This window comes from Mixophyes fleayi, chromosome 6, assembly GCF_038048845.1.
Source record: "Mixophyes fleayi isolate aMixFle1 chromosome 6, aMixFle1.hap1, whole genome shotgun sequence".
NCBI lineage: Eukaryota > Metazoa > Chordata > Amphibia > Anura > Limnodynastidae > Mixophyes > Mixophyes fleayi.
Window position 1 is genome coordinate 196,795,839 of NC_134407.1, and position 27,085 is coordinate 196,822,923.

A 27,085-nucleotide genomic window follows, 5' to 3' on the forward strand; every position below is an offset into this window, starting at 1 on the left:
AAATGTGTACTTTTTTTTTTCAGATTTGAGGGAGCTGTTACAAAAAAAAAAAAAAAAAGTCTTAACTATGGTCAAAGCAGATAGTTGTAGTCAATCTTCAGCTCCTCATTCAGGATGTACCCAGTTTATTAGCCAATCAGAATGCACACAGAACAGAACATTTTGTATAGGAAGTAGTGATCACCGGGGTACTGCTCATGATATCAATGCATTTCTCATAACGTACATTACACAATCCAGAGTATTAGTCTACAAGGCACCTCTGAAATAGAGATAAATAATAGCAATAGTTTGGGCACCTTTTGTCCTAATGTTACAATGAAGACTGTTTCAATTGTACAGTCACTGAATAGTTCAATGATTTATACTTACTAACTTGGCTCACCAACCAGATCATTATCATTCTACTGAAGAGAAGGGTTCTCATTGTTGCAAATGCTACGGGTCACTCCTCCATATACTTATTACAGTTGTATATATATATATTTTATAGGACTCGTGATTAAACTAATTTTTGATCCTTCGTTAGCTATGGAAGACGGAACATCTTTTTATTTTTTTTATAATAAAGCAATATTTAATAAAGCTATTTACAATACAAACACTTATCACATCATGTCAACAAGTGTAAAACTATGTTCTTTAGGCTTCGGAATTACATTGATGAAGGTTTTGTACAGAACTGTACCAAAAGGCAGTTTGCAGATGACGTTGACGCTGTCACTACTGCGAGGGTGTGGTATATAGACTTCCTTTGTGTAACGGACATGGCCATCCTCCAAGGCGAACAATGTTTTGTTACGTCCGATTCCCACCTACAGGGAGCAGAGACAAGTCGCTCAAATGTTTGTACACAGATAAAAGGAAAGAGGTGCTACCGGAGGTGACGGTGTACAAGTGACTTGCACATTTATCCTCTAAACAGAACATAAAAGTTGGTTAAATATTAAGTGTTCATTTTTTCACATAATAGGTAGCCATGACTTATTTTTTGGTTGCAATATTGCCGCTGTGTGAGAACCCTTTAATATTAACCAGAAAAAGTCCCACAGCCTCAGATACCAGATTTTGTTTAGTGTCTGCTGAAATAGAGATAAAATAACTAATTTTACATATCTGCACTCTGTTTGGTCCCTGATGTGTGGAACGGTCCTGATCAGGTTGAGGCCTTCTCTTCTGATTGGCTGAGCTGGGTCACACCTACACCAGGATTGTCGTTCCCCAGTAAACTTCCCATTCAAGCAAATAAAAAGGTCAGTTGAGGGTCTTTGACAACCTCCAACATAGCCCACCCAAACAGCAGAAATAATCTCCTACCTCAGATTGTTAGAGGCATTGAGTCACTCAGAGCACAGGGAAGAAACATTTTCTATTTGCTCGATAATGATCCTATTAATTTCTTTAGGATCATTGCCATGAATATTGGCACCAAACGTGCTTTAATAGCATAGCAATTGATGTATCCAGCATACTGAAAAAAAGAGGGGACTCGATGAATTTCCTCCTGGTAAAACAAGTTATAAATAAATAATGGTCCAATACAGAAGCAATATCACAGCAGGTGTGGCCCAGCCTTCGTCTTCTACACAACGATGTACAAAACCTGTGAACTGTAGTGTTACATTCAGGAAGTTTTGAGTGCATAGCAAAAAGTGTTCCCCCCCCTCCGCAATCTCTTATCAAATACATTTAATTCTGCCAAATGAACAATATTAATTGTAAATGTGACTCACCTGAGACCCTGGGTGCCAACGCATTACTCTCTGAGTAGCGAGAATATTTCCAGCATGGACAAACTCACCTGAAAGTGAAACAAGAGATGGATGACGAGGATGCAGATCAGACATTAGGTGATGCAAACAATTCCCATTTCAGAAATCAGATTCTAGCTATCATCTAATACATTCTAGGAAGTGACATCTAGAATCTGATTGGTTGCTATAGGCAATACCTCCATTTCTACTAATGTTTGATACATGTATCCCTCGGTGTCTATTGATGTGTAAGTTTCTAACTTCTATTCATCTTAAAGTGAGGCAGCTGCTCAATTCCTCAATGTAACTACTGGCAGGATTAAGAGACCTTTCATGTCACTCAGGAACCGCAGTCACATAGCACAGCATGTTTTTCTATGGTCTGTACATCATTACATTGCTCTCTCCAGGGGGTATATTTACTAAACTGCGGGTTTGAAAAAGTGGGAGACGTTGCCTATAGCAACCAATCAGATTCTAGTTATCGTTCATTGAGTACATTCTACAAAATGACAGCTAGAATCTGATTGGATGCTATAGGCAACATCTCCACTTTTTCAAACCCGCAGTTTAGTAACTATACCCTCAAAAGTTAAATGATGGATTTGGGAATACACCTCCTACTTCACAAGTTTTAAGGAAAGAGTGCTGCATGTAGAATAAAGACAAGAGTCCCAAATGTATGGTTGGTAGGAGGTAACTAAACCAATAGGGATATTTTAAAATACTACTTCACCATATTCAAGCTAGATTTCCTCTGGTAAAAATGAACTTGTGCATTATAATGTGGGGTCTGCGACAAAGCTCATTTACGGTGCTATGGGGAAATTGTTTTTCAGAGAATGGTTTAAATATCCTGATATGGGTTCAGGCGCGGGCTGGGAGAGGGAAGCCCGGGGGGCGCACAGGCGGCCGCATCGCATGAAAAGGGATGATCCCCCTGTGCGCTGACGCGGCCGCATCTGATGTCATCAGATGCGGCTGCGGGGAGAAAGTGTTGTATTTTGCATCCGGGGGGCGGCCGGCCGGCCTACCCCCCCGGCCCGAGTAGCGGTCTGACCGAGCGGCCGCTGCCCCCCTGCCCCTGTATGGATATATGACAGTCTTTTATATTACATTTTTGTAAACTGAAAAAATTTAAATCACTTCTAGATCTTAATCCCACTGTTGCCATTTCTGTCAAAACCAATGTTAATATTTTTTAAAAAAGTTAACTAATGCATCAATTATTTTCACAATGTAATATACTTTGTTGTTTTTTATTCAGGTATACACTCATCTGTTCAATATGATGAATAAACTATATATATATATATATATATATATATATATATATATATATATTTTTTTTTTTTTTTTCATACACCAAGGATTTGCTGCCTTCTGCATATGCCTCTCTCTTTTCTGTGATAATAAAATGTATGGGTTTTTAATATACTAATTTAAGGTTTTAATTCCAGCAAATCTCTTGAGAAACAATTACTGGTGCAACATTGAATCAGAAGGATTCAACTAGTTGAATAAAATGAATCCAAACTAACAAAACGACTGCAGATAACACAACACTGTTACAGCTGCCTAAACACTCTCATATAAGAGAAAAACTATTCACTGTTTGGCGTCGCAAAACAAACTACAATGCTGTAGCTGGGATAAAGGAGTACCAGGCTAAAAGTATATATATTTAAACATCAATCAAGAATTTGTATTTGTTAATTGTTAAAGTGATTCCAGCCATGCTCCCAATTTTATTGTTGGCCGTACATGACGGTCATTCAGGTTAGGCTATTTAGAAAGGCAGTGGAAGTTTTTATGTCACTAATTGGTTGGTTGTATTTAAATACAATGTTGCAATGACAATATTTGGATAAAACACTGCATACATACCATCTAATTTCTTGTAGCCATATCTACGGCCGGCACTTTTCCCCCCCAGGTTCTTTGAACTGGTTCCAGCTTTCTTCGATGCTTCTCTGGCCGCGATCCATGTCACTGGGGACGGCAAAACTAAGAGCAGACAGGGTAGTTATTACCTTAGGAACTTCCTGCAGCAATACCAGAACAGCGTAATGTTATAGACAGAATGCCTCTGCATGGTAGTAATGAACTTCAGTACACTGTATCCAACTAAAATACCACAAAGTTGTGTATTAAGGCATATTGAGCCCTGAATCAAAATCAATACGTATCAAGTATGTATTCAAAGGGACTACAGGTTTGTAACCTGTTTTTATTGTAACAGTATAATATTGTTTCCTTTTTGTCTTAGATGAAATATGGATCATAGTAACTAAGATAATATATTGCCAATTGTACTGACTAGATTGTATTTTTTTAGTTAATCATGTGTTCATTACCTATGTTTATCTTTTTACTTAATCATATACTATTGTATTAAGAATCCCTTGTTTAAAAACAGGCTGATATGTATCCTAATCATCTTCTGTTTGTAAAAGCTACAGAGTGCTATTTTTCATTATTTTGGAGTAGGGCTACTATGTACATTGGCAAATGTGGTTATACAAATACATCCATTGCAAAGTACACTAACATTAAACAATAACCAGCATTAAAGAGTACATCTACACACAATTGCATGTTAAACAGATAACTGTAAGAGACAACAAATAACTAAATCTGTGTTTACATTTACTTTGTGTGGCAGCTCTATAGTTTCTACACTATTTACATAGCCATCTTCTGGGCAGCCGTGTATATTCATGGGTAATAATAGGAATGTGAACAGACCATATACAGACAGAAGCATCCAGTGACATCGAGCTGCTAACTTTCAGTACATTGGCTGTGATTGAGGTCAGTGACACAGGGACATCTGAAAATCACCAAAATGATACCCAAGGGCACGCTTTTATCGCCGACAGGAATGGTAGGTTTGTCAATTACTATACACTGTAATTAGGATTTTACTCCAGCAGTACTACTAATGTTACATTTTCAAAATGACATGACAAGTCCATAACACATTTTCATCCCTTTCCCTTCACATAATGACACCAACCCAAGACCCACGTACACAATGTATCAGTCCTTGCCCGCACATGATGTACCAACCTGTCTACTAGAACTTTTGGAATGGGGCACGGGGTGAGCACACAAATTATCATACCACCCCAAATATTTACCACATGCTACAATATGTTAGCTTGCAGCACTAGAAACTCAGAACGAGTTGGCAGCTAAGTCTTTCTGCAGGGTTATCATGAGTCATAGCAGATCACATGCATCCCTGCAGAATGGGCATTACAAGCAAAGTGCATTCATAATAACTCATTGCAATGACATAACACAAGCATGAATATTTCTTGTGTCTCCGAATTAACATGACTGCTCTGCTAACCCCATTGACAACACTATATGAAAACATCACATGGGGGAGTGGGTATGCAATATAGTGTGTAAAGCAATGATGGGCAACAGGCGGTCCTTTATGGTCACATTTGTTTGTAACACTTGTTTAAAATGCCTGCTGATATGTTATCACAGATAAAGGTCTCTTTTTTTGATTACATTTTTTTTTTTTAACTTTTTGACTGAGATTAATGGTAACATGCGGCCCCTTTGCAGGTTAGAGGGCTGTCCCCATAGTGGTTCAGGTTACCCACCCCTGGACCTGGTAGGGATAGAGGTGTCTATGACACACATGCAGCTTTCACTGACATTCCCTATAAATCAGCGGACATTCTACAGCAGTGTTGGCTAACCTGTGACAATCCAGGTGTTGTGAAACTACAAGTCCCAGCATACCCTTCCAGCAATAAGCTGCTATATATTGGCAAAGCATGCTGGGACTTGTAGTTTCACAACACCTGGAGTGTCACAGGTTAGCCAACACTGTTCTACAGTGTTCTATGCCGAGTTTTGCAGCAATACGGGTGTGGGGGGATATTCCACAGCGGTGAGAATACTGTGGAATATACACAAACGTTTAATTTGCCATCATTGTACTCAGTCCCCATCACTTTAAGCTCTCTCCCCTCTAGAGGTCACCATGTGCTGTAATGTCACTGCGGTATGGCAGGGTGCACCCAATGCACCATTAGTGATAGCTTCACCGGGTCACATGTAGGACACTTACCGAGCCGCCGGGTCACTCCGCACAACACCGACATCGCGAACATCCGGGCACTCCGTCACTTCCGCCTCCCTTCCCCTCTTTCCCGGCGGTAACATTTGAACGCACACACACATAGGGTGTCCGCCATGAGCTGCTCGGCCGAGGTAAGCGACGCGGAGGATCTGCCCCAGGTGTCCTTCCTGCCGGCTGCGGCCAGACGCCGCCCGGAGGAGGTGATGGTTGTGAGCAGCAGCAGTAGCGAAGAGGACGAGGAGGCCCCCTTGTTTCAGCGGCTGATCGCCCCCTCGTCACGTGACAACCCAGCCCGGCCCCTGGGGGCCACTGCACCACGTGACCCCCCACTGCGGCCCCAGAAGAAGATCTCGGCACCACGTGACCCTGCCAAAGTCTCCCAGCCCAAGAGAGGGAAGAAGAGCCCAGAGACAGTGACTGTGCACATAGATACTGGTACATAGGGGGGTGTTAGGGGTCATTGCTTCCTTATACCCCTTCCCTGTCTGTGGTATAAACTCTTCCATTACATGTATATGGTCCTGTATACTGGAGTTATGTATAGGTTGTGCAGCATAGGAGTTGTTGCCCTGACCACCTAACTTATCACTGACTGGCTGGCAAATGTTAGCCCAGGGGGACTCTATTAAGAACATTTAAAAATAAATTAAGGTAGCCCACTGACCCAACTCTAGGTAGCCCCTGCCACTGACTCCTCTACACCACCTGCTATAGTCTCCAGCTGCCTTGTAATCATACTTGTCAACTCTCCTGAAATTTCCGGGAGACTGCCAAATTCTGGGTCGGTCTTCCAGACTTCTGGCTTAGTTGGACATTCTCCCTTAGGGTTGGGTACGGTTTAACTATTACCACAATTCCGACATGGGAAATCCCTACAGAAAAAAAGAAGATGAAATAATGAAAAAAACTAAGTGAAAATAATCAGTCTTACCTTCAACACGATGCTGGAGAACAGCGAAGAAAGCACCATAACGACAGCAAGCCATTCCGATAGACGACCTGACCGGCACTGCAGCCTGACGTCATCGCAACGTCTGTGAATAGGAATTTAAAGCGACAATGTGGGGATCCCTATGGTTAAGTGTTTATACACTTAAGCCCACACTGCCGCTTTAAATTTGTATTCACAGACGTCGCAATGACGTCGGGCTGCAGTGCCGGTCAGGTCTTCTATCGGAATGGCTTGTTGTCGGTATGGTGCTTTCTTCGCTGTTCTCCAGCATCGTGTTGAAAGTAAGTCTGATTATTTTCACTTCGTTTTTTCATTATTTAGTCTTTTATTTGTAGGGATTGCCCATGTTGGAATTGTGGTAAACGAAAAAACGATTACCACTGCTCCCTCATACCAGGGAATTGCATCATTTTGGCCCTGCCCCTGCTGTAAAATGACGTGTAAGCGTCATTACGTCATGGGGCAAAGCCAAAATGTCACACTTTACCAAGTTCCACCTCCCTCTCCCCCACCCCCTGGAGGATAACATCAAAAAGTCGGCAAGTATGCTTGTGTTGATGGTGTCAGTTTTCAAGTAAAGTGATTCAGATTTGTGAATTTGCCAACCTCCTTACCTAGGCATAACTTCAGGGATGCAGAGGGGGGCAGCGGTCCTATAGTGGGCTACCTTGGGCTGAGTCACTGGGCCACCTGCATTTTTCTCCCATTAAAATAAGCTGCTGAGTTAAGACTTGCCCCCGAGCAAGAAACTTGCCAGTCCTCCCCTGGGAACAGGTACAAAGTACTGGTGCCAGAGCCTGCCAGGAGGACCTGACCTGCCCACTTCGGTGGCTGTGGAAGGGGCCCAGAGAAGCTACTGTACTAGGGCCTGAAATTGCTCTTGGCAGCCCTGCCTACAACTACAGCACGCTGCATTAGTCAACAATTAAAAACTACAAAAGCTGTAGCAATAGGCTGGCTGATACATCATCATCATCATTTATTTATATAGCACCAACATATTCCGTAGCGCTTTACAATTGGATACAGAATGCTGGGTGGAGTCTGGTGGACTGAGCTACAGCACAGATAACAAAGAACTGCATGATGTAAATAAAAAAACAAAACCTTTTTTCTCAGTGGATTTGAAAACCAGGGATGTTGGGCAAATAACAGGGGGTTTGTCCATATGCAGTTTGAAATGATCTTTAGATTAAATTTAATAGATAATATATGTTAAAAGCACTTAGCAACTGGCTAGACCCTGCCTCGCTGTGACAGCGTTGACAGCTGGTGGTCTAAGCCCATCTAGAATAGGCATGTGGAAAGTGACACATGATTCAATTGGCTGTGGCTCCTGGCCAGTCATGTTCCGTATAAGTTATACATCTGCAAAAACTGGAAATATTAATTGTCCATTCAGTCATGATGACAGTGCTCTGCTCTCCTTATTGTTATTGTATTTGAACTTGTTGCTTAGTACAGGTGACAGTGGGGATCCTGTCCTTTGGAAAGACCACTTTTGAATGTCATCGCCAAAATAGGTCTCAAATGGACTACCACTTTAAAAGCAATATTTTGATCACAATTGCGCCTCTTAAAAAATAAATAAATCAATTTTGTATTTTTGATATGCTATTTTATTAGCAACTTGAGCTAAGAGAATTTTTGAAAGAATTGTGAAGGGAGGAATTCCTTTAACATTGCAGATTGTCATTGGTTTGTAACTGCTTTCTGCAGCATTCCATGATGTGGGAATTTTCCTTGGCCGTATGACTAATGAAATAGCGGTCAGGAATATCACTCTTTGGTTGGAGTATTTTGACCTTTTAGTAAAGTGTTCATCAGAATTCCTTAATATTGATTGAGAATCATTGACGTATATTACAAAGCTTATCTGTGTATATAATCCTCTATAAACATCTAGTACAGTAAGAACATCTTCCCAGTTCTCTTACAGGATGGGTCTGGAGGACAAGTCCTAACTGCTTTGCAAGCTCAAGAGATTCATTGTGTGATCCGATCCCAGCTAGTGCCACGGAGCATTACCTGGAGCAGGACAGAGGAAAACATGAATGTGAGTGATGGATTTAAGGATATTGTTATAGAATGGCAGTCTCCCAGGAAACATAAGGCTCTGTCCAAAAGTATTGCATTAATAAATCAAGATCTAAAGTGAATTATCATAAAAAAGATCTTGCACTACATAAGGATGTCTAGTTTATTGAATTTACCGAGTTTAACTTCATCCATTTCCCTAATGTTATAGTGACATTGCTGAATGTTTCCTCCCATGGTTGGTTAGTCCAATCACTGAACAACTAAGTGACCATAAGCAATTCACCAAACCAGATAGGAGTTGTAGTTTGGCCATTGGACTGTACAGCAGGATCGCAGGCTTTTATGCGGGATGGTCAGCTGATGACTGCACACATGTGCAAATGTGATAATTTATTGATTCTATATTTACCAACGCGTATGAGGGAAATCCACTTGGTCAGTTTTGTTCAAGCAAAGCGATTGTTTGGCTGTTCAATAGTAGGGCAATTTGATTTAATAAACAAAAGGCTACCAAATTTGCAGACTCTGTGTGGCCAACGTAATACATGTACATATTTTGTGACATAATTCATGGTTAAAGAGCTGTCTCATACTCCACATTCTCATCCCAGGGAGATGCTTTGTGCCAGCAAGAAGCCGAGATACTGGTCCTAGTTACAGCAGAAGAATTTCTTGCCATGATTGAAAACAGCAAAATGGTAGGAAACATTTCCTGTACCTTACTCAGCGTTGCTCTTTTCCAAGTAAAAACAAGCTCTCTAATTACCCTTCTTATGACTGACGACTCATTATAATACAGGAACCATATAGTGACTGCGGCAAGATGACCTTAAGCAGCTTCGTTGGCCGTATAACAACGAGCAAATCATGTGCTATCCCGACACTGGTGATAATGGAGGTAGAGAAATATTTCAGGTGGGTTTGGGTAGAAATCTATTGGATGTTTTAGCGAAACCAGGACCCCTCACTCATTGTTCTCTTGCTTTGACAGAGATCAGAACACAAAAAGCAGGAGAAAGCTGCAAGAGGCCGTCCAAAGAGTGGGGGCAAAAGAAAGGCGGCGAAAGCGGAAAGAAACAGAAGACCTGCCCAAACTGAGTAGGGTAGACGTGGAGGAGGTGAGATACGGTCTTTTGGTCCTTAGATGGTCTCAGCGTGAAGTTAATTTCCTTGTTAGGAGTGAATTAATTACCGTGCATTTGTCATTACCCTGTATTTCAGGCTCTGATGGTCTTACAGTTACACACAGATGCCCATGTCTGCTTCCTGGAAACCTGGAAGGAGTTTTCTGACTATGTCTGCATGTTTACCAAGGCTCTGATCGAAGCTCCAACCAAGTAAGAACACACGTTGGACACATACTACTGTTGTATTGATTTATAAGATTAAAGGGACAACCATTATTATTTTTTTATTATTATCTATTTTTATTTATAGGGCGCCACTAGGCGTCCGTAGCGCCGTATAGGGACAAACAAAGTTACAATACAAGGTGAGACAGCACAGTACAGTAAACAATAAGCACAGTAACTCGGCGAGCTCAAAGCACAGCTAGAGGGGCAGGGGAGGGGGGAGGGGAAGGTCCTGCATACGGCTGAGCCCGAGAGGGAGGGCCCGGATGACAGGGAAACCCCCAGAGGGGAGAGGAAGGAGCGAGAGGGGACGGGGAGAGGGTCCTCGAGGAGGAGGGCTAGGTAGCTGGAGAGCTGAGTTAAGAGTGGTGAGGACAGGAGGAGAGATGACCCTGCTCAGAGGAGCGTACAATCTAAGGGGTGGGGTAGACAGACAGAGAGATACAGGGGAGAGAGGGAGAGATAAGGATAAGGGAAGGGGAATGAAGGGGAAGAGGTAGAAGAAAAGGTAGGAAATTAAGTAGGAGACTGGAAGGCTTTAAGAAAAAGGTGGGTTTTTAGAGCCCGTTTGAAATTGGACAGATTAGGGGAAGTTCTGATAGAGGGAGGGAGCTTGTTCCAGTGGAGGGGGGCAGCGCGGGCGAAGTCTTGGATACGCGCATACTTTTCTGTTTAGTAGTCATCCACAATAGTACCTCCAGGGGGCTCCTTCATCTGGCACCAATCATATAGCTAATCCTATAGAATGAGAGCTGAGAGAAGGACCTTTAGTCTAGAAAAGTTGAAGCTAGAATCCGGTAGTGTTTTGGGACTGTGGCGTTAGGAATATTATTTAGCAAAGAAGGAGGGGTTGTTATAAGGAGAGCACACCCTTTATTTAGAAAGCGGTTGTAAAATATATGAGATATAATTATGTAAACAACCCATATACATATTTTGACACCTTATTCAGTTCAATCTCGCTGCCATGATAAAGAGAAATCGCACAAAAAAACAAGTTTGTTTTTCTTTTGTTTCATCATCTATTTTTTATATAGCGCCACTAATTCCGTAGCGCTGTACAGAGAACTCATTCACATCAGTCCCTGCCCCACTGGAGCTTACAATCTAAATCCCCTAACATACACACACACACACACCGAGAGAGACTAAGGGCAATTTAGTAGCAGCCAATTAACCTACTAGTATGTTTTTGGAGTGTGGGAGGAAAGCGGAGCACCCGGAGGTAACCCACGCCAAGATGGGGAGAACATAGAAGCTCCACACAGTTAAGGCCATGGTCACGAATCGAACTTATGACCCCAGTGCTGTGAGACAGAAGTGCTAACCACTAAGCCACCGTGCTGCCTACAAATTCCAGATGTCAATACAGATTTTCTCACAATGTAATCATGTTAGGTGAGATCTTACAAGTATAACTATATGTGTGGCACATAAAAAAAAGATCTAAATCAAAAAGAGCTTTCAGAATTATTCTTGTCCAAGTTTAAAAATCATTCTATCCAGGTGTGTGTGGGCAGGTTGAACACTCATCATTAAGTGATATCATTTCTGTGCATGCACCGCATGTAAGGTTTGTTAAATTTACATCCTTCGGTGTTTGTGCAATTGAATTGTTATGTGTGTGGGTTTCTTAAGTATCAGAAAATTGGATCTATTGGTGTTAGTGATTGTAGGGAAAATGGAATAATTTCAGAGATTTTTAAGAGGGTTTTGGCAAAGACACCACTGATTCTGTTTATTTTATCCATCCTGTGTGTTCTTTACAATTGGGTACAGCCCACCTTATGTAATGCTGTAAATACTCACCGTTTCCATGGACATTATTTACTGTGTTAGCGGATTACAAGAAACAGCTTTAAAGTTAAATGCACATACGACATATTTACTCTGCTCGTATATCTACTTTACTTTCAGGAGGCAGCGAGATAACTCGTCCTTATCTTTCTACCTGGATGGCGAGTGGGCAGGCGGAGTGCGAGTAGAACGCTGCGGAAAGGGATTGCTGGAAGTATGGAAGAGACAAATCCAGCAATTTAACAGAGTCAGCGTGGAGGTTTCTAGTGCAGTGGTAGCAGCTTATCCCTCTCCACAGTTACTGGTTAAGGTGAGCGGACACTGTCTGCAATATATACAAATTACTGCATCATGTCTTCCTCTACTTCTTGTTTTGTGACATTGTTTATGTTTCTAGCAACATCATACTTCCGCCATGCCGTTACTTTTGAATGTGGTTCTATCACACTTGTGTGTTTCTCTCCCAGGCCTATCAACGCTGTCGGTCAGACACAGAGCGACACAATCTTTTAAGCGATATCCTTGTGCGTCGAGGAGAAGGCGTCACATCCACTTCCCGACGTGTTGGCCCAGAACTTTCCAAACGCATCTATCTGCAGCTAATGTGTACAGAGCCAGAGTTATCACTGGACTTCTAACGGAACACTGCCAGTTATGTACGACTATAGGCAGATTATGGGGCTTATTTGATATGGTGCATTGTGCAAGCCATTAGATGTCAACTCTCATTTTCTCATCTGTGCTTGAAAGTGATATTATAATCGGGATGGCTCCTATTACTTAACGCACATGTTAAGAAAGTCCTTATGTGTAATATATGCATTGTGTCTTTGTGGAGTATGCCCCTTAATATTCTTACCAGAAAATCATACAATTAATGAATTTCTAAAGGGATCCAGTTTTACGTATCTATTCCAGCTTGTTGTAGATTTAAGGATTGTACAGATGCGCGCATCAATAAAACTTACTTATGCTGCCTTCCAAATGGAGACCAAAGGGAGCAAGCCTGCTGTGTAATCCCCACCCACTGATTACATGGCCTCTTGTTATCACTATAATGAGGTAAGAGGACACAAATGTTGCTTAACCAGGTGTAACATCACTAGAATTATTTGATGTGTTAGTAAACTTGTCACCAGTGAGATTGTTATTATAAAAATGTATTATACAGAGCCTTGTTCACTATGCCTTTAGCAAGAAACTTGGGGCTAGATTTACTAAGCTGCGGGTTTGAAAAAGTGGGGATGTTGCCTATAGCAACCAATCAGATTCTAGCTTTCATTTATTTAGTACCTTCTACAAAATGACAGCTAGAATCTGATTGGTTGCTATAGACAACATCCCCACTTTTTCAAACCCGCAGCTTAGTAAATCTAGCCCTTAAGTCTCATTTCCCCCCTTACTTCCGTCTGGGACATTAATGGGCTTACTATTAATTGCCCAACTGTGTTTCAGAGTCTGCTTTTAGGCCCGGCGAAAGTTGGTGTCAGATAGGCACATCACTCTCTGCTGACAGGTGAATGTGTAACATCTTCCGCCACACGTGAGCGATTAAACGCCAAAGAAGCTGCACGCAGCATACATAATTGCTCATACCCATATAACAGGTTATGAGCTGGCCTCATTCATGTCTATGTCAGCATGAAGCAACGAAGGCTCCTAGGGCTAGATTTACTAAGCTGCGGGTTTGAAAAAGTGGGGATGTTGCCTATACCAACCAATCAGATTGTAGCTTTCATTTATTTAGTACCTTCTACAAAATGACAGCTAGAATCTCATTGGTTGCTATAGGCAACATCCCCACTTTTTCAAACCCGTAGCTTAGTAAATCTAGCCCCTAGTGTTTTTCTAGCTGCAAAAGCACTAGCGTTAAAGCATCCTTTGGACACCAGTCTTAGACTAGGCCATGCACTTTCTGCTATGCCCTGTCCATACACCAGAGGGAGCACTGCACAGACCAAAGGCAAATTGGGCAATTTTCTCCCTACTGGGGGCCCTATGTTACGGGATCTCTCCTTGGCAAACTGATGAAAGAAGGAGGGACACAATTTTTTTTTCTAAATGCATGGTGCACAAGGCACTATCAAATATAACATTTATAGCAGGTTTATTAGACAATGTTTTATGTTACTGCCCTTTAGTAAACCTAATAATCTGATATAACCCCTAATTTTGAAACCACTTAAAAATACTCCAAAGTGAGGCTGCTATTTTTATATGTACAGTAGACTGACCAAGCCCCTGTCTGTTTTGTGCTGACTTGGAGCTGCTGGTCATTGCTTAGAGTAAACCAGGCAGACGGTCTGGGGCTGATTAGAGGGAGAGGCTTAGGTTTGTCAGACAGTTTATATATCCTGGTTCGGTGTAATGACAGTGATGTCCACCAGCAGTGCTGTAGTAAGTGCAGCTCCTTCCGTGTGGTGCATATTACAGGGTTACACATATCTATGATGTGTCACATTGACATACTATAAATAAGTACATTTAACTTTTGAAGGATTAGTTATGGATTTAATTTATCATGCATCATAATGGTGTTTTTTATCTGCATAATTGTTTGTATTAATAAATATATGTAGAAGTGTATTCTAGACTCTATTTGTTTTATCAAGTTGTATATATGTTTATTAAAATACTTTTGGATAGTGCATTGATCTATAATTTGTCATTTTTAAATTACTTGCATCTATGGCGTTTTTAGTACATAGATGAAGTGTTCTAAATGTCATTTCTGACCCCACCTACCTTCACCTGGAGGATTAGGAGACCGAGCACAGATAAATCCACTTTTGTTATTACAGGGTTCTGCGCTGCTGGACTATAGATTTAAACAAGCCAGTACTGGGCAAAATTACCAACTATCTAACCAAGAGCTGCACATTTATATGTTTTAAAACAAGTCATACTGTAGTTTCTACAAAGGTTCACCAGAAAGCATAAACCAGAGCATTGTATGATTTTAGTATTTATCTTCTCTCTATGTTGCTTTGTTTTTTTATGTACGTATACATGAACTATGCTCATTTTTTGTTTTGTGTACAAAGTTGTAGTAATTCAAAGGACTTGTCTGGCTGTAGAGTGGGTGGTATCTGTATTAGACATTAAGGGGTAAATTTATCAAGCTGCGGGTTTGAAAAAAGTGGAGATGTTGCCTATAGCAACCAACCAGATTCTAGCTGTCATTTTGTAGAATGTACTAAATAACTAGAATCTGGTTGCTATAGGCAACATCTCCAATTTTTCAAACCCGCAGCTTGATATTGGTAAATATAAGTGGTCATGTGATGGAGCACCCAACTTGATCCATCATATATATCAGCCAGTTCTTACTCATTTATTCAGGACTGCTGACACTAATATGGACCATACCACCTCAGGGCAGAGGAAAAATAAATCTGAACCTACCCAAGTAACACCATGAAATCGTCAGAACGTCTAAAAATTAAAGACAAATATGACCATACAGATTTCAATGTGTTGTACATTGCAAATGTAAACCATGCGCTATGCCTATAAATGTGTAACAGCTATATATCCATATTGTGGACTGAACTGTAAAGTCATTTAACATCTGTGCGTGTACAGCATGCAGTATTCACTAACGGGCTCATTTAGAATTGAACGCACTTGCGTCCTGAACATACATGTAAAATGCAGGCTGCTAAAAATTGTGCTTTTTGAGTTTCACATACATGTTAAGATAGAAGCAGCTCAAATTAGTGATAAAATGCATCCACCAAAGGTTGTCAAATTGATGAGTGCAATTTTAATTTCGATCTAATAAAAAAAAAAAAACCCTACCCCAAAAGTGAAGCAAGCACCAGCGCTCAGAGCCTGGTCCGATTATCACTAATACGAGGTGAAGAAACAGCATGGGGACCCCAGCCACATACACATAAAATACTAATTATGCGTGCACATTCTTGGTGCTGAACGGAAATGCGTATCTTACACAAAGACAACAGACTTGCATCCAACTTTAAATAAGCCCCATGGTCACCGATTTAGGCAGAATAATCCACTCTTGCAAACCACAGCAGAAAAGCAATAACAGAGTGTTTTTATTATTTGTTCTTGGAAAGTTGGTATCCATTGTAATCAGAAGACCATGATGATTTTACAAAAAGAACCTTACAATGTTGCGTCACAGTTACTGGAAAAGCAATCTAGAATGGCTTAGTCCCCTGGGCCTCACTACCCGCTTTGTAAAATAAATCAGAGATGTAAAAGGAACAGGAATGCACAATTTCATGTAGATATTTTAGCCATTGAGTTGGATGGGAAGCAGAGATATCCATATAAAAATATAGTGGGTCAATCTATATACAAGTTAACCATTCTGTTCTCTCTTCAAATCTTAGAAATGTAGCAGGACAACTTTTTACAGCCTTCCTGTTAAGTAAAATTCAGGAAGCCTTTGTCCATCCTCGTAGTGATACCAAAATTGAAATACGTAATGGGAATAGATGAAAGGTAGTTCCCAGCCTTAAAAAAAGGGGTAGGTATAGACTTAAGACAACAAGGAGCAAGCTCCAAGCTTAATACACACCCTTCAAAGGGCGCAACCCTCCTCTTTACAAATGTCCTGCCGTTACTGATGTGAGCCGAGCTGTAGAACGCTTTCCAGCATATGATAGCTTCGTAGAGTACTCATCGTTTCTTCATACACCACGTTGAGACTGGAGCACACACTTTGATTCCGCAGCTGAGTGTAGTGGCACAAGGCAACACTTGCCAGACACACAACGAGGACGAAGAGGACCAGTCGCATGAGTATGCCTAACCATGAACTCCGACGCAGCTGCTTCTTCTTTGTAGGCGTCGTAGACGGTTCTGCAACGGGAGGGACGAGAAAAGTGAAATATTCTGAAATTGCTTTATTTACAAAAGGGAATTTAGAAAATGAGGCCACATGTGTGGAATTTTATTGTGTTAAATGTGCAACAGACTCAAATGGAATCAACCAATTCTAGATCCTGAGCACTCTGTAAACTACAGTATTCAATAGAAAAGTCTCAGATCCGATCTCCCGTTACCAACAGGACTAGATGCAGTTTAACGGAAGTACCGGAGTTTACATGTCAGCTGTCAGTAGGGTGTTTAGAACCATACATCGTTTGTGTCAGACCTTCTATAACGTGCCTATCCATCGGGATCACTTTACTCAGGCACATTACTGGATTACAGTTTTGGGATAAATGTCAGGGCTTGCGCTAGCTGTGTGAAAAGTTACTATGGAAAGAATTGTGGGGCAAGAAAAAATAAAATACTTTTCTCTATTCTACACGTTTCCTCCCATCCGAAATAAAGACTATATTCTAATATGCTACCAAATGAAAGGAGTGGATTCATCTTGGAAGGTGTAAAATTATTCCTGGTAAAAAAAGTTGTATTGTAAAGACATGAAATCTGTTTGGTTAGGAAGGAGTTATTGTGTGATAACGGGATGCAACACGACTTGTACTCTGTCCGACATGAAGACAAGACAAGTATATAGAAGAAAACAGAAAAACGTAAAGCAATGGGTGACTCGCTAGTTCGGGAAGATGTTCCTGTATATTCCTAACTGATAATGGTTTCCTATATATAAGTAATCAGATACTCACTGTGATTGTCAGTGGGCTCTTTCTCAGTCTTCTTCTTGATCTCTTGCTGAGCTGCCTGAAGTGCGTCGTAGTCCCTCCTCTTGCGCGCTTTTTGCTGGGCTTTCTGTTTGCGCTTCTTTTCCCGCTCCCTCTCCTCTTTCTGTCTCTGCTCAGCCTCACGTTTCTGCTTCTGTGCTGAAAGCAGTACAGACAGGTCTATAAATACAGGAAATCTGTGCTCCGGACAAGCTACCTGCCCGTAATTTAAGGATATTGCACTTACCTTGCTCTTCCAAAAGCTTGCGCTGTAATTCTCGTTCTTGATCAGCCTGAATGACCTTCATGTACTGCAGAACCTATAGAAAACAGCGCCACATTACAAAATATTCCTTCATTTCAAACTAAAACGTACATGCACGTTTCACTTTGCAGATTCTGTTCTTGTGTATGGAAAAATTCTATACTACTCCTGCCAGCTGACATTACATTGAACAGCGGAAGACAAAGTGGAGTAATAGCAGATAGAGCAGAGCTTGGCCTGTTTCATGAATAGGAGCTAAAATATAACCAACAATGTGTCTTGGTGCAAAGAATTACAGGCATTGCAAATATACAATGTTCAGCTTCATACTTTTTGGGCACACTCCTTGCACTGCTTCTCATCCAGACAGTCTCCAGCCTCGATGGCCAGAATAGGGTTCAGTGGATTGTCTTTTAAGTCCAACCACTTCAAGTTCTAGAAAGAAAACATATATTAATGTGCCGTACCTGCAGTTTTAATTCTGTCCTTATTCAAATACTATAGAAAATTCAGGGTATTGCATACATAAAGCATTAAGTAGTACTATTATTACTGTCAATTATTTGTAAGGAACCACAGTGCTAGCCCGACTTTTCTTATAGTACACATTTCTGCTTATGGTCAATCTTTCATTTAATGCTTCTGAGGTTTGAATGAAGAGGTAAGATTGACCTGTTTAGGTAGAGAACGGTTATAGCTACTGCCTGACATAGTCCATTGTTGCAACCGGTTATATATAAAGTTTCCAAACTTTTCCTCAGGATCCAATTGCTAATCCTTACCTTCAGCTGAGCAAAAGTGACAGGCAATGTTGTCAGGCGGTTCTGTAGCAGATCAAGGTGCTGTAGGTTTATCAGCCTGCCAAATTCAGAGGGGAGCTGCAGTAACTGGTTCTTGCTGAGATCCAACCGTACAATGTGTGTGAGAGAGCAAAACTCACCCTTCCGAGACACAAGACATTAGAGAGATCAAGACACAGGACGGTAAACATGACAAAAACCTTGATGTGAAAATAAAACGGAGACCACTAGATAGACACTCTAAACACAATACCAATGCACAACTGCGAGGGACCACAAGACATGGCTTGCATAGAAAGGAGGATGCACCCTTTGTGAATAGAACAATTAAGTATGACACTCAAACGTCACATGGTCACTTAGTGTAATCTTCCCATAAAAAGAGAATTCACAATGAACAAATGAGCATGGTAATAAGACAGAATGATGAGCCTTAGTACTAGAACATAATGAAAATATGAGTTAGGCTTTCTGGTAACTAATTTTCCAGTATTTCTCCAGGACAGAACACCCAGAGAGATGGTCACCGAGCCCTCCTCATTGTACTTACAATCATTCTGAACAGGAAGAATATAGTCGACAAATGAATTTATTAAAAGGGATGGGAAATAAGGGTGCAGAGCAGGGGACTTCCTGGAAAAGTATTTACAGGTAAGACCAATTCACAATGTTCCCCATCATTCCCAGGACAGCATACCCAGGCAGAACAACAATGACAAATTACTAGGGATGAACAATAACCTGCAATGCTTTGCAACGAAATGTCAAAGTAGGATTTGAATGGACATGAATACAATTATGTCTGGTGAAGATATCAATGGTGGTCCAGATCTGCTTTATAGTTTCCCCCACTTTCTTCACACAGGGTATAAATACTTGTTTAGTTTGCCATCACATTCTTGGGCGCCTCCATAGTTAGACAACTCTCCAGAACTGCTATTTGATCCACCTGGCTATGGAAGATTTAGATGCTGCCCGCTGTCTGTTAATCCTGTTTGGTGGAAAATGCAATCACTCTTCTTACACGTTTCACACCTTATGATAAAGATTATTCTAGTTACTCTGGAGTTGACATTCTCTAGCTGATCTAGGAAAAGACAGCCTAATATAGATACCATTGTATGTGATCCAGAAGACTTTGAATAATCCAGTGCTCCATTCAAGCAGCATTATAATTGGATCGTCAACATAGTTTAAAAAAAAAAAATTGACCCACAAGACATTTTCTGTCAGATTATGCAATTACAGGTCCCTGGTCCTGTCTTGCTTGTTCTCTGAATGGAGCCATACAGGTTTGCCTTGAAAGGAATGTTTGAAAGCTCTGAGTGTTCCAGGCTAATAGTATTCTGTGATTTAATGATAATAACTTCTATCTAAACTCTCTAGGCTGAAAACTTTGAGATGGGCACCTTGGACTGAGTTGGCACCTGTATTAACAATCTCTATTCCCTGTAGAGACCATTGTACTCCTCTCATTAAGTTCCTTCTCATATTCTACCATCCCAAAGACACTTTTGCTCCTAAGAGGATCTTGAACATGTTATCTAGACTGTTTTCATACCCCAATACTTCTAAATATTATCTCCTGAAGAGATCTCTATTACTAAACTTGTTTGTTAAATGACTCCCATTGTTCGTGATCTGTAACTGTATTGGACACTACACTGACACTCTGAACTTTCAAGGTCCAGATAGCCTACTCCAGTGCCATCTGCTTCTGTAGGTCTGACACACGTTAAGCTGGGTACACACTACAGAATTTTCCACCAACTTTTTATGCCGAGTGATTTTACATGCGATTGATGTTCCGATCGCTCGGTCCATGGACTGCATACACACTAGCCTTGTTTAGGACGATGAAGGGAAGAGCGGACGTCCCTTTAGCGACTTTTTACAGCCATGTTGTCGTGAGCAATGACTGTAATTTCGTACTCACTGTTGTGGATCGGTCGGAAGTTTATACACACTACACAGCGGAAACGAGATTGGAACGAAAATATTAAACGGTACGACCAACCAAATGAGGCGACAATCGTCCATTTGGGCAGACTTTCGACCATCGTGTCCCTGCACACACTGACCCGACTTTTGAACAAGCGGTCGTATGTCGGCTGATTGAGCCGATTATTGGACGAAAACCGTGTAGTGTGTACCCAGCTTTAGGAAGAAATCTGTGGTGTGGCTGACGAATGAACTTCAGATTCTATTTCCATTCAATGTCTTATCCAGTTGTTTGAAATCCTCTCCTTCCATATGAGGTGCAAAAGGCAGCAGAATGCTCCATACCCTGCTACTGGTATCATTAGAATTTGGAACCTAGGATACTTGTTGTTTGATTAATGTAATTTAGTCTGTATACTGTTTAATAGTTGAAAAATTCCCTAATAAAATATGTAAAAAAAAAAAAAAAAAAAAAAGAATTTGGAACCTAGGTCAGTGGTGTTAGAGAGAAATTATCTGCCCAGGCTGGATCTTGGAAAGGTCCATATCTTTCCATTGTCTTTGAAGTCTTTTCTGACATCTCTTTGATCCCTGAAAGTGCATTTTGGTTTTGCAATTGCTTCCTTTCCTTTTTTTAAAGGTCTTCAGTTCATTGATTTTATTAAGCTATGATGCAACACAGAGAGTCACTTTTAAACAGGATACCACAGTTTACACTTGAACAGATCTCCCCATACATTTTGCAGAGTAAAGGCAGTATTAGACTAGATCATCATTTAGGCCACTATCCTCACAGACTCCGCTGAGACATCACAGATTTAGTACAGGGAGGGAGTTTAGAATATGACTCTTGGCCTTATAATGATTTTCTAATTGTTTCAACCACACCCACAGACCATTTGCCACACAGAGGCGATACATGGTTTAAAAAGGACAATTCCCAAGTTTCCGTGTGGATCACTTAAACCTTCTCCTTTATTGGATCCTTAAAGGCTCCAGTATCTTCAAAATGGAGAGATCTTTATCGGAAACCAATGACTAAGGAGCATCTGCATTAGGACACATATTCTAATATTTAGCATCCTATAGGTCACTGATGGCGAACCTGTGACACTCCAGGTGTTGTGAAACTACAAGCCCCAGCATGCTTTGCCAGCTATCAGTTATCTACTAGCAAAGCATGCTGGGGCTTGTAGTTTCACAACACCTGGAGTGTCACAGGTTAGCCAACACTGCTATAGGTTAATGGATAACTATGTTTCATACATGTTGGCAAAACATACGCTGTTTTGAATGATCCCATTCATTCTAAAACAGTATTTTATTATTAAGCTCATGTGGACAGTAAATATTCTTTTCTTTCCATCTGAGGATGGAACAGAATCTAAATACAAAGTTGTCTGGTCCCCGTATCTTGGTGTCAGAGACTTCGGCACCAGCCGGATGGTTGCCTTCCTTTATCAACTCAATACAATAAACATAGCAGGGGATTATTTCTTCATTATTTGGTTTATGTAGGTATGACACAACATTTTTATGCAGGCCTTCGGAAGTCTGTTGCCACATTTACAAAAATGAGGCTTTAGAATATTATTATTGGTTCCACAGGAGGCTTATAATAGTTTTTTTTTTTAATACAGAAAACCAATAACCCCCCTGAACATAGCAAGTGCACACACTATTATATAAATATACACCAACTTATTATACATACAGAGGAATGTATTCAATGTTTTTGTCACCTTATCCCTTACTCACATAATTCATGGTACTGCCTCTCTATAATCTGTGTGGTTGTAGCTGTTATAGTGCATGAATGCATATAGTGCATCCAGGCCACTGTCTAAGTTTATTATGGAACGCCGTAAGCTAGTATATATTTTTTTTTTAATCAAAATCAACAGACTTAAAAAAAGACATTAAATGCAGGGTAAACATATAAAATGTCTTCAGGGAGAACCAGAGCCCCCCCGTTTCTTGACAAAATCTATATGTTCCCTGACCCAGAGGGACAGAAATAACAATGAGGAGGGGGAAAGATTTTTAAATATGTTTGTTTCTTAGCCATTGGTGGGTGATGGCCATCTCTTTGGGTTGCTGTCCTGGGAATGACGTGGAAAGTAATTTCTCTCTCTCTGCAAACAAGATGATGACCTGCAGACATGCACTATCTTACCGGTAATGTTGTCAACTTGTTGCAAGAAAAATCCAACTTGGTGGCTTTGGTGAGGGCGGCCTGAATATAGAAACAAAGAAAAGTGGCCCAATGAATATAAACACAACCAAATGGGGGAAATATGAAAGAAAAGATAAAACACATGTTGAACCAGAAATACGTTCAGTAAGTTTAGCAAAGAACATCTGAAAAGGTGTCATTATAATAAGGATCTCTTTCAGCTTCGGAGGGTCTCTGCCACATTCAAAAGGAGACACTGCAATTTATAAATCAACTGAGTTTAACATGTAAAATGTTGTTATCTTTAAAGTTCAGCATGCCGATTTATGTGTATTCACCTACATGATTACCTTCAGATCTGTGCTCTTCATCTGTCATAACCATCGGCTGGCTATCAGACAGTCGCTCAGCAGGGATCCACCCCCATGGTCTCAGCCTGCATTCCAAGGTATGTGTGCGTGCCCGCCCCCCCCCCCCGTTATCTGTCATTCCAATTCTGCAGAGTACATACACACTGCAGAATTGGAACGACTTTGTTCTATTGCTGAACGAGATTTTTAAGTCAGTTTGGAAAACAAACAATTTCAGTGGCTTTGGAACAACCATCGGTCATTGTTTTACTGCACACACTAAGGCAATATTGGTCCGATTGACCCAATCATCGGCTGAAAACACTGTAGTGTGCACCTGGCCTTTCTGCATATGATGGTTTTGTTTGAATATAAAAGTGAATAACTGAAATGCACATTGACCTAATTACCTGGGTCTTATTGATGAAGGACAGTAAAACTATCTGCCTTCTATGGGCAATAGAAGAGGTAAAGCATTTATGAGCTGTGGACCAGCTCTTGCAGTTTTCCACTTTTACACAGTAAACATGTTGAAGCGGAGGGATTGAGACCAATTTCCTTTGTATTTTTCTGGCTCAAGAAGATTAAAAATTACTTCGTTTTCGCATAACAACTTTTTTGGCTACGGTTTGTGATGACACGCTTACCAATAATTTTCCATCAGTAAAAACACTTATTCATTTTGTCAGAATACATTCAGGTTAGCAGAAGACTTCAGATCTATGAATGTGATATAGTGAAAAAAAGAGAGCAGAAACTGCGAAGAATTGCAGGTCACTAATGTAGACATTCAGTCCTACTGATTTCACGTAGTTACTAGTTGTCCATGGATCAAGAACAAAAGCAGTCCTTAAATAAAACAAACCATTCCCAGCACTTATTTATTGAACATTAGGTGGCATCACACTCCAGACAGGGCAGGTGACAAAGGGAACGATTGTTCTGTAAGCACGGAGTGCCAGGACTGTAAATGATTCTCTCTAGGTAATGTGGCAAGTCTGAATACCTCATGCTTTTATGCTTTCTTGATGTCTATATCGTACAGTGTATAAAGAAAGAAGTGGGACTGAAAATGAGCATATGCAATTGATTTGACAAATGTTTCTAAGGAGACAGTACATAGTTATACCATCATCCACATGGCTTGTGGCACATAGTACAGATATGACTGTAAGTACCACTACTACATGTAATAAGAAATCCATGGAATATCATGTGGTATTGACAGGAGAGATGATGACTGCTAAGCAAATAAAATAAATAAATAAATATAGATGCTACAAAGGTTTTAAGAGAAATTTTAGAAGGACATGATACAGTAACTTACTAGTTCCCGCACTGGGATTTCACTTAGGTCACTCAAACTCAAGTCCAGTTCATTTCCATCTAGTTTGTCTCTTAGGTTTCCAGCTTTCCCAGCAGCACGAGACATCTTCCTAAATAAGAAAACACTTAAATCATCACTTTGATGTTCCTCTTCCTAAATCTTACAGTCTCTCCATCTCTCTTCCAACCCAGAGCCCCGCAGTCTCTCTCCATCTCTCTTCCAACCCAGAGCCCCGCAGTCTCTCTCCATCTCTCTTCCAACCCAGAGCCCCGCAGTCTCTCTCCATCTCTCTTCCAACCCAGAGCCCCGCAGCCTCTCTCCATCTCTCTTCCAACCCAGAGCCCGGCAGTCTCTCTCCATCTCTCTTCCAACCCAGAGCCCCGCAGTCTCTCTCCATCTCTCTTCCAACCCAGAGCCCCGTAGTCTCTCTCCATCTCTCTTCCAACCCAGAGCCCCGCAGTCTCTCTCCATCTCTCTTCCAACCCAGAGCCCCGCAGTCTCTCTCCATCTCTCTCCCAGCCCAGAGCCCACAGTCTCTGTCTCCCTCTCCCAGCCCAGAGCCCAGTCTCTGTCTCCCTCTCCCAGCCCAGAGCCCACAATCTCTGTCTCCCTCTCCTAGCCCAGAGCCCACAGTCTCTGTCTCCCTCTCCCAGCCCAAAGCCCACAGTCTCTGTCTCCCTCTCCCAGCCCAAAGCCCACAGTCTCTGTCTCCCTCTCCCAGCCCAGAGCCCACAGTCTCTGTCTCCCTCTCCCAGCCCAGAGCCCACAGTCTCTGTCTCCCTCTCCCAGCCCAGAGCCCACAGTCTCTGTCTCCCTCTCCCAGCCCAGAGCCCACAGTCTCTGTCTCTCTCTACCAGCCCAGAGCCCACAGTCTCTGTCTCCCTCTCCCAGCCCAGAGCACACTGTCATCATAAATTTATATCTCTCATCACAGGTCTCTACGTGCACAGATCTCACAATAAATGTGCATATTCATTCTGCATTGCCCACAGTTTACTACCAGTCAAGGTACCGGCGTCTCACCCGGTTGGTATCGGTGCAGCCTGCAGCAAATCACTTCCTAATATCCACGTCACATCTACAGAGTCCAGAACCAACAAGACGGCGAGCAGACAGACTGACCCCTGCAGATAACCGAGGCCCAGCTGGAGTGTTCCCCACCTAGCGGTCGGAGTGTACACTGCATGTCATGTATCTCTAGGTACTATGCCTTACGAGTAGGTATAACACAGGTTTTATGTTAACTTGGGGGAAAAAACTTGTATTTTATGGCGAGGGAACAATTAACTGTTGGAGAGAGAAATAAGTGCGGTAACAAAATAAATAAAAAAGTAAAATTATGTTGAGGCACTTCTCTGTGTGTATGTATAGTTATTCCTGTGTAGCTCTTGTGAATACATTCAGCTAAATCTTAATACAAAATAGTTACTGAAAATAAAATATACAAAAAGATAAACCAAATGCTTAATTTGTCTTACGGAAATAATATGTCCACAGAGCATGCGCAATATAAAAGATAATAACATTTATTTTAGCATTACTCTTGCATATTGCAGCAGCGAGCAGCAGATGGCGCTGGCTAATAGGTTTTCTATGGTCACATAATTTTAATATATTTGTTCCTACAAGGCCTAAGTACATTCATTTTCACTGCCATTAGGCAACCAAGGCTTCTGCCAAGGACCCAGAGGACACGGAGTGGCCCTGATTAATCTAACCCATCTTTATGTGGGTTCTTTTTGACAAATGGGGTAAAAGGAGGCCTAAACCAGTATATTGTCTGGTCCCCCATGGGGTCTTAGTAAGTCCATACTTGCCAACTCAGGGTCAAAATGATGCGATTGGCGGAGCCCCGCTTCCTCATGCCCACCTCTACCCTGAGACTCCCGGAGGCCAGCCTGTAAAGGTTGGCAACTATGAGTAAGTCTCTGGAGTCAGAACCAGAGTCAACTGAAAAGGTCACTGGAGAATGGAAACCCACAGATAGTACATCAGACAACATTGTCTCTGTCATCAGCTGGTACATTTGCTGATCACCCTCAGCGCTACTTGTCTCTCTACAGCAGGCAAGATCTAACCCAACTTCATTAACTGAAAGCCGTAGACCCTCCATGTCGGATCTCCCCAGATATGGAGAGAGGATGGACCACCACCAAAGTACTATTATTGGGAAGGGGGAGATGTATTAAATTTCTAAAAAAAAATTGAACCTCTTTTAATGGACAACAAGGTTGTATTGTGCGAAAGGGAGTGTTTTATTTGGACATCATTATGTCTTACTAATGTCAATTATAGTGATAAGTGCCTAATACTATAGGCCTGGCCGTTTTGTCGCTGTATGGTAACCATCAAACGTTTTCTTTTATTTTTATTATTATTATTTTTTTTTAATAACTACAATCTTCTTATAGTAATGGACCTAATTAGTAGTACATTTAGAGGTCTAGAAATACATTGTAAAGAGTGAAAATAAATCAGATAAATCAGATTTATTAAATCACAGGAAGTGATATAAGATGAGTGAAAGTAGATGAGAAGAAAAAAAATCTTGGAGACAGAGGACTATGTGAACAGATAAGTGATAAATAGCCAGTGGATGTTT

The 27,085-nt window shown here is 41.2% G+C and overlaps 3 protein-coding genes across 7 annotated transcripts; 1 reads left to right on the forward strand and 2 right to left on the reverse strand.

Moving 5' to 3' along the window:
* Nucleotides 1-530: 530 nt before the first annotated feature.
* Nucleotides 531-5,937, reverse strand: MRPL27 (mitochondrial ribosomal protein L27). 2 transcript variants are annotated; one of them, XM_075177902.1, is made up of 4 exons: nt 5,851-5,937; nt 3,642-3,761; nt 1,734-1,801; nt 531-815 (listed from the first exon to the last, which is right to left on the reverse strand). In XM_075177902.1, exons 1-4 carry the CDS (start codon nt 5,891-5,893, stop codon nt 609-611), a joined length of 438 nt encoding a protein of 145 aa, XP_075034003.1. In that variant the 5' UTR covers nt 5,894-5,937; the 3' UTR covers nt 531-608. The 2 variants fall into 2 exon arrangements, with proteins under 2 accessions (XP_075034003.1, XP_075034004.1); XM_075177903.1 differs by lacking the exon at nt 5,851-5,937 and adding an exon at nt 4,503-4,566.
* Nucleotides 5,903-13,274, forward strand: EME1 (essential meiotic structure-specific endonuclease 1). 2 transcript variants are annotated; one of them, XM_075177899.1, is made up of 8 exons: nt 5,903-6,297; nt 8,743-8,870; nt 9,466-9,552; nt 9,654-9,769; nt 9,846-9,972; nt 10,076-10,191; nt 12,124-12,313; nt 12,471-13,274. In XM_075177899.1, exons 1-8 carry the CDS (start codon nt 5,976-5,978, stop codon nt 12,639-12,641), a joined length of 1,257 nt encoding a protein of 418 aa, XP_075034000.1. In that variant the 5' UTR covers nt 5,903-5,975; the 3' UTR covers nt 12,642-13,274. The 2 variants fall into 2 exon arrangements, with proteins under 2 accessions (XP_075034000.1, XP_075034001.1); XM_075177900.1 differs by having other exon boundaries at nt 8,743-8,856; nt 9,464-9,552.
* A 2,768-nt stretch (nt 13,275-16,042) lies between these two features.
* On the reverse strand, nt 16,043-25,608 carry LRRC59 (leucine rich repeat containing 59). 3 transcript variants are annotated; one of them, XM_075177905.1, is made up of 8 exons: nt 25,507-25,608; nt 24,484-24,592; nt 22,807-22,866; nt 18,672-18,830; nt 18,220-18,324; nt 17,872-17,944; nt 17,610-17,783; nt 16,043-16,836 (listed from the first exon to the last, which is right to left on the reverse strand). In XM_075177905.1, the coding sequence occupies exons 2-8, from the start codon at nt 24,586-24,588 to the stop codon at nt 16,595-16,597; spliced, it is 918 nt and encodes a 305-aa protein (XP_075034006.1). In that variant the 5' UTR covers nt 24,589-24,592; nt 25,507-25,608; the 3' UTR covers nt 16,043-16,594. The 3 variants fall into 3 exon arrangements, with proteins under 3 accessions (XP_075034006.1, XP_075034007.1, XP_075034005.1); XM_075177906.1 differs by having other exon boundaries at nt 25,496-25,519; XM_075177904.1 differs by having other exon boundaries at nt 25,441-25,518.
* Between the last annotated feature and the right edge of the window lie 1,477 nt (nt 25,609-27,085).

Bases quoted from the DNA above. Each gene is read 5' to 3' on its own strand.
- MRPL27 (XM_075177902.1), bottom strand. From the start codon at position 5,893: ATGTTCGCGATGTCGGTGTTGTGCGGAGTGACCCGGCGGCTCG. The intron at 1,802-3,641 runs GTATGTATGCAG...TTTCACTTTCAG, and splicing joins TGGCTACAAGAAATTAGATG to GTGAGTTTGTCCATGCTGGA. The intron at 816-1,733 runs GTGAGTCACATT...TGCTCCCTGTAG, and splicing joins GTTGGCACCCAGGGTCTCAG to GTGGGAATCGGACGTAACAA.
- EME1 (XM_075177899.1), top strand. From the start codon at position 5,976: ATGAGCTGCTCGGCCGAGGTAAGCGACGCGGAGGATCTGCCCCAGGTG. The intron at 8,871-9,465 runs GTGAGTGATGGA...TTCTCATCCCAG, and splicing joins GGACAGAGGAAAACATGAAT to GGAGATGCTTTGTGCCAGCA. The intron at 9,553-9,653 runs GTAGGAAACATT...ATTATAATACAG, and splicing joins TGATTGAAAACAGCAAAATG to GAACCATATAGTGACTGCGG.
- LRRC59 (XM_075177904.1), bottom strand. From the start codon at position 25,466: ATGCAGAATGAATATGCACATTTATT. The intron at 22,867-24,483 runs GTAAGTTACTGT...TTCTATATTCAG, and splicing joins AAATCCCAGTGCGGGAACTA to GCCGCCCTCACCAAAGCCAC. The intron at 17,945-18,219 runs GTATGAAGCTGA...TGTTTTCTATAG, and splicing joins GCAAGGAGTGTGCCCAAAAA to GTTCTGCAGTACATGAAGGT.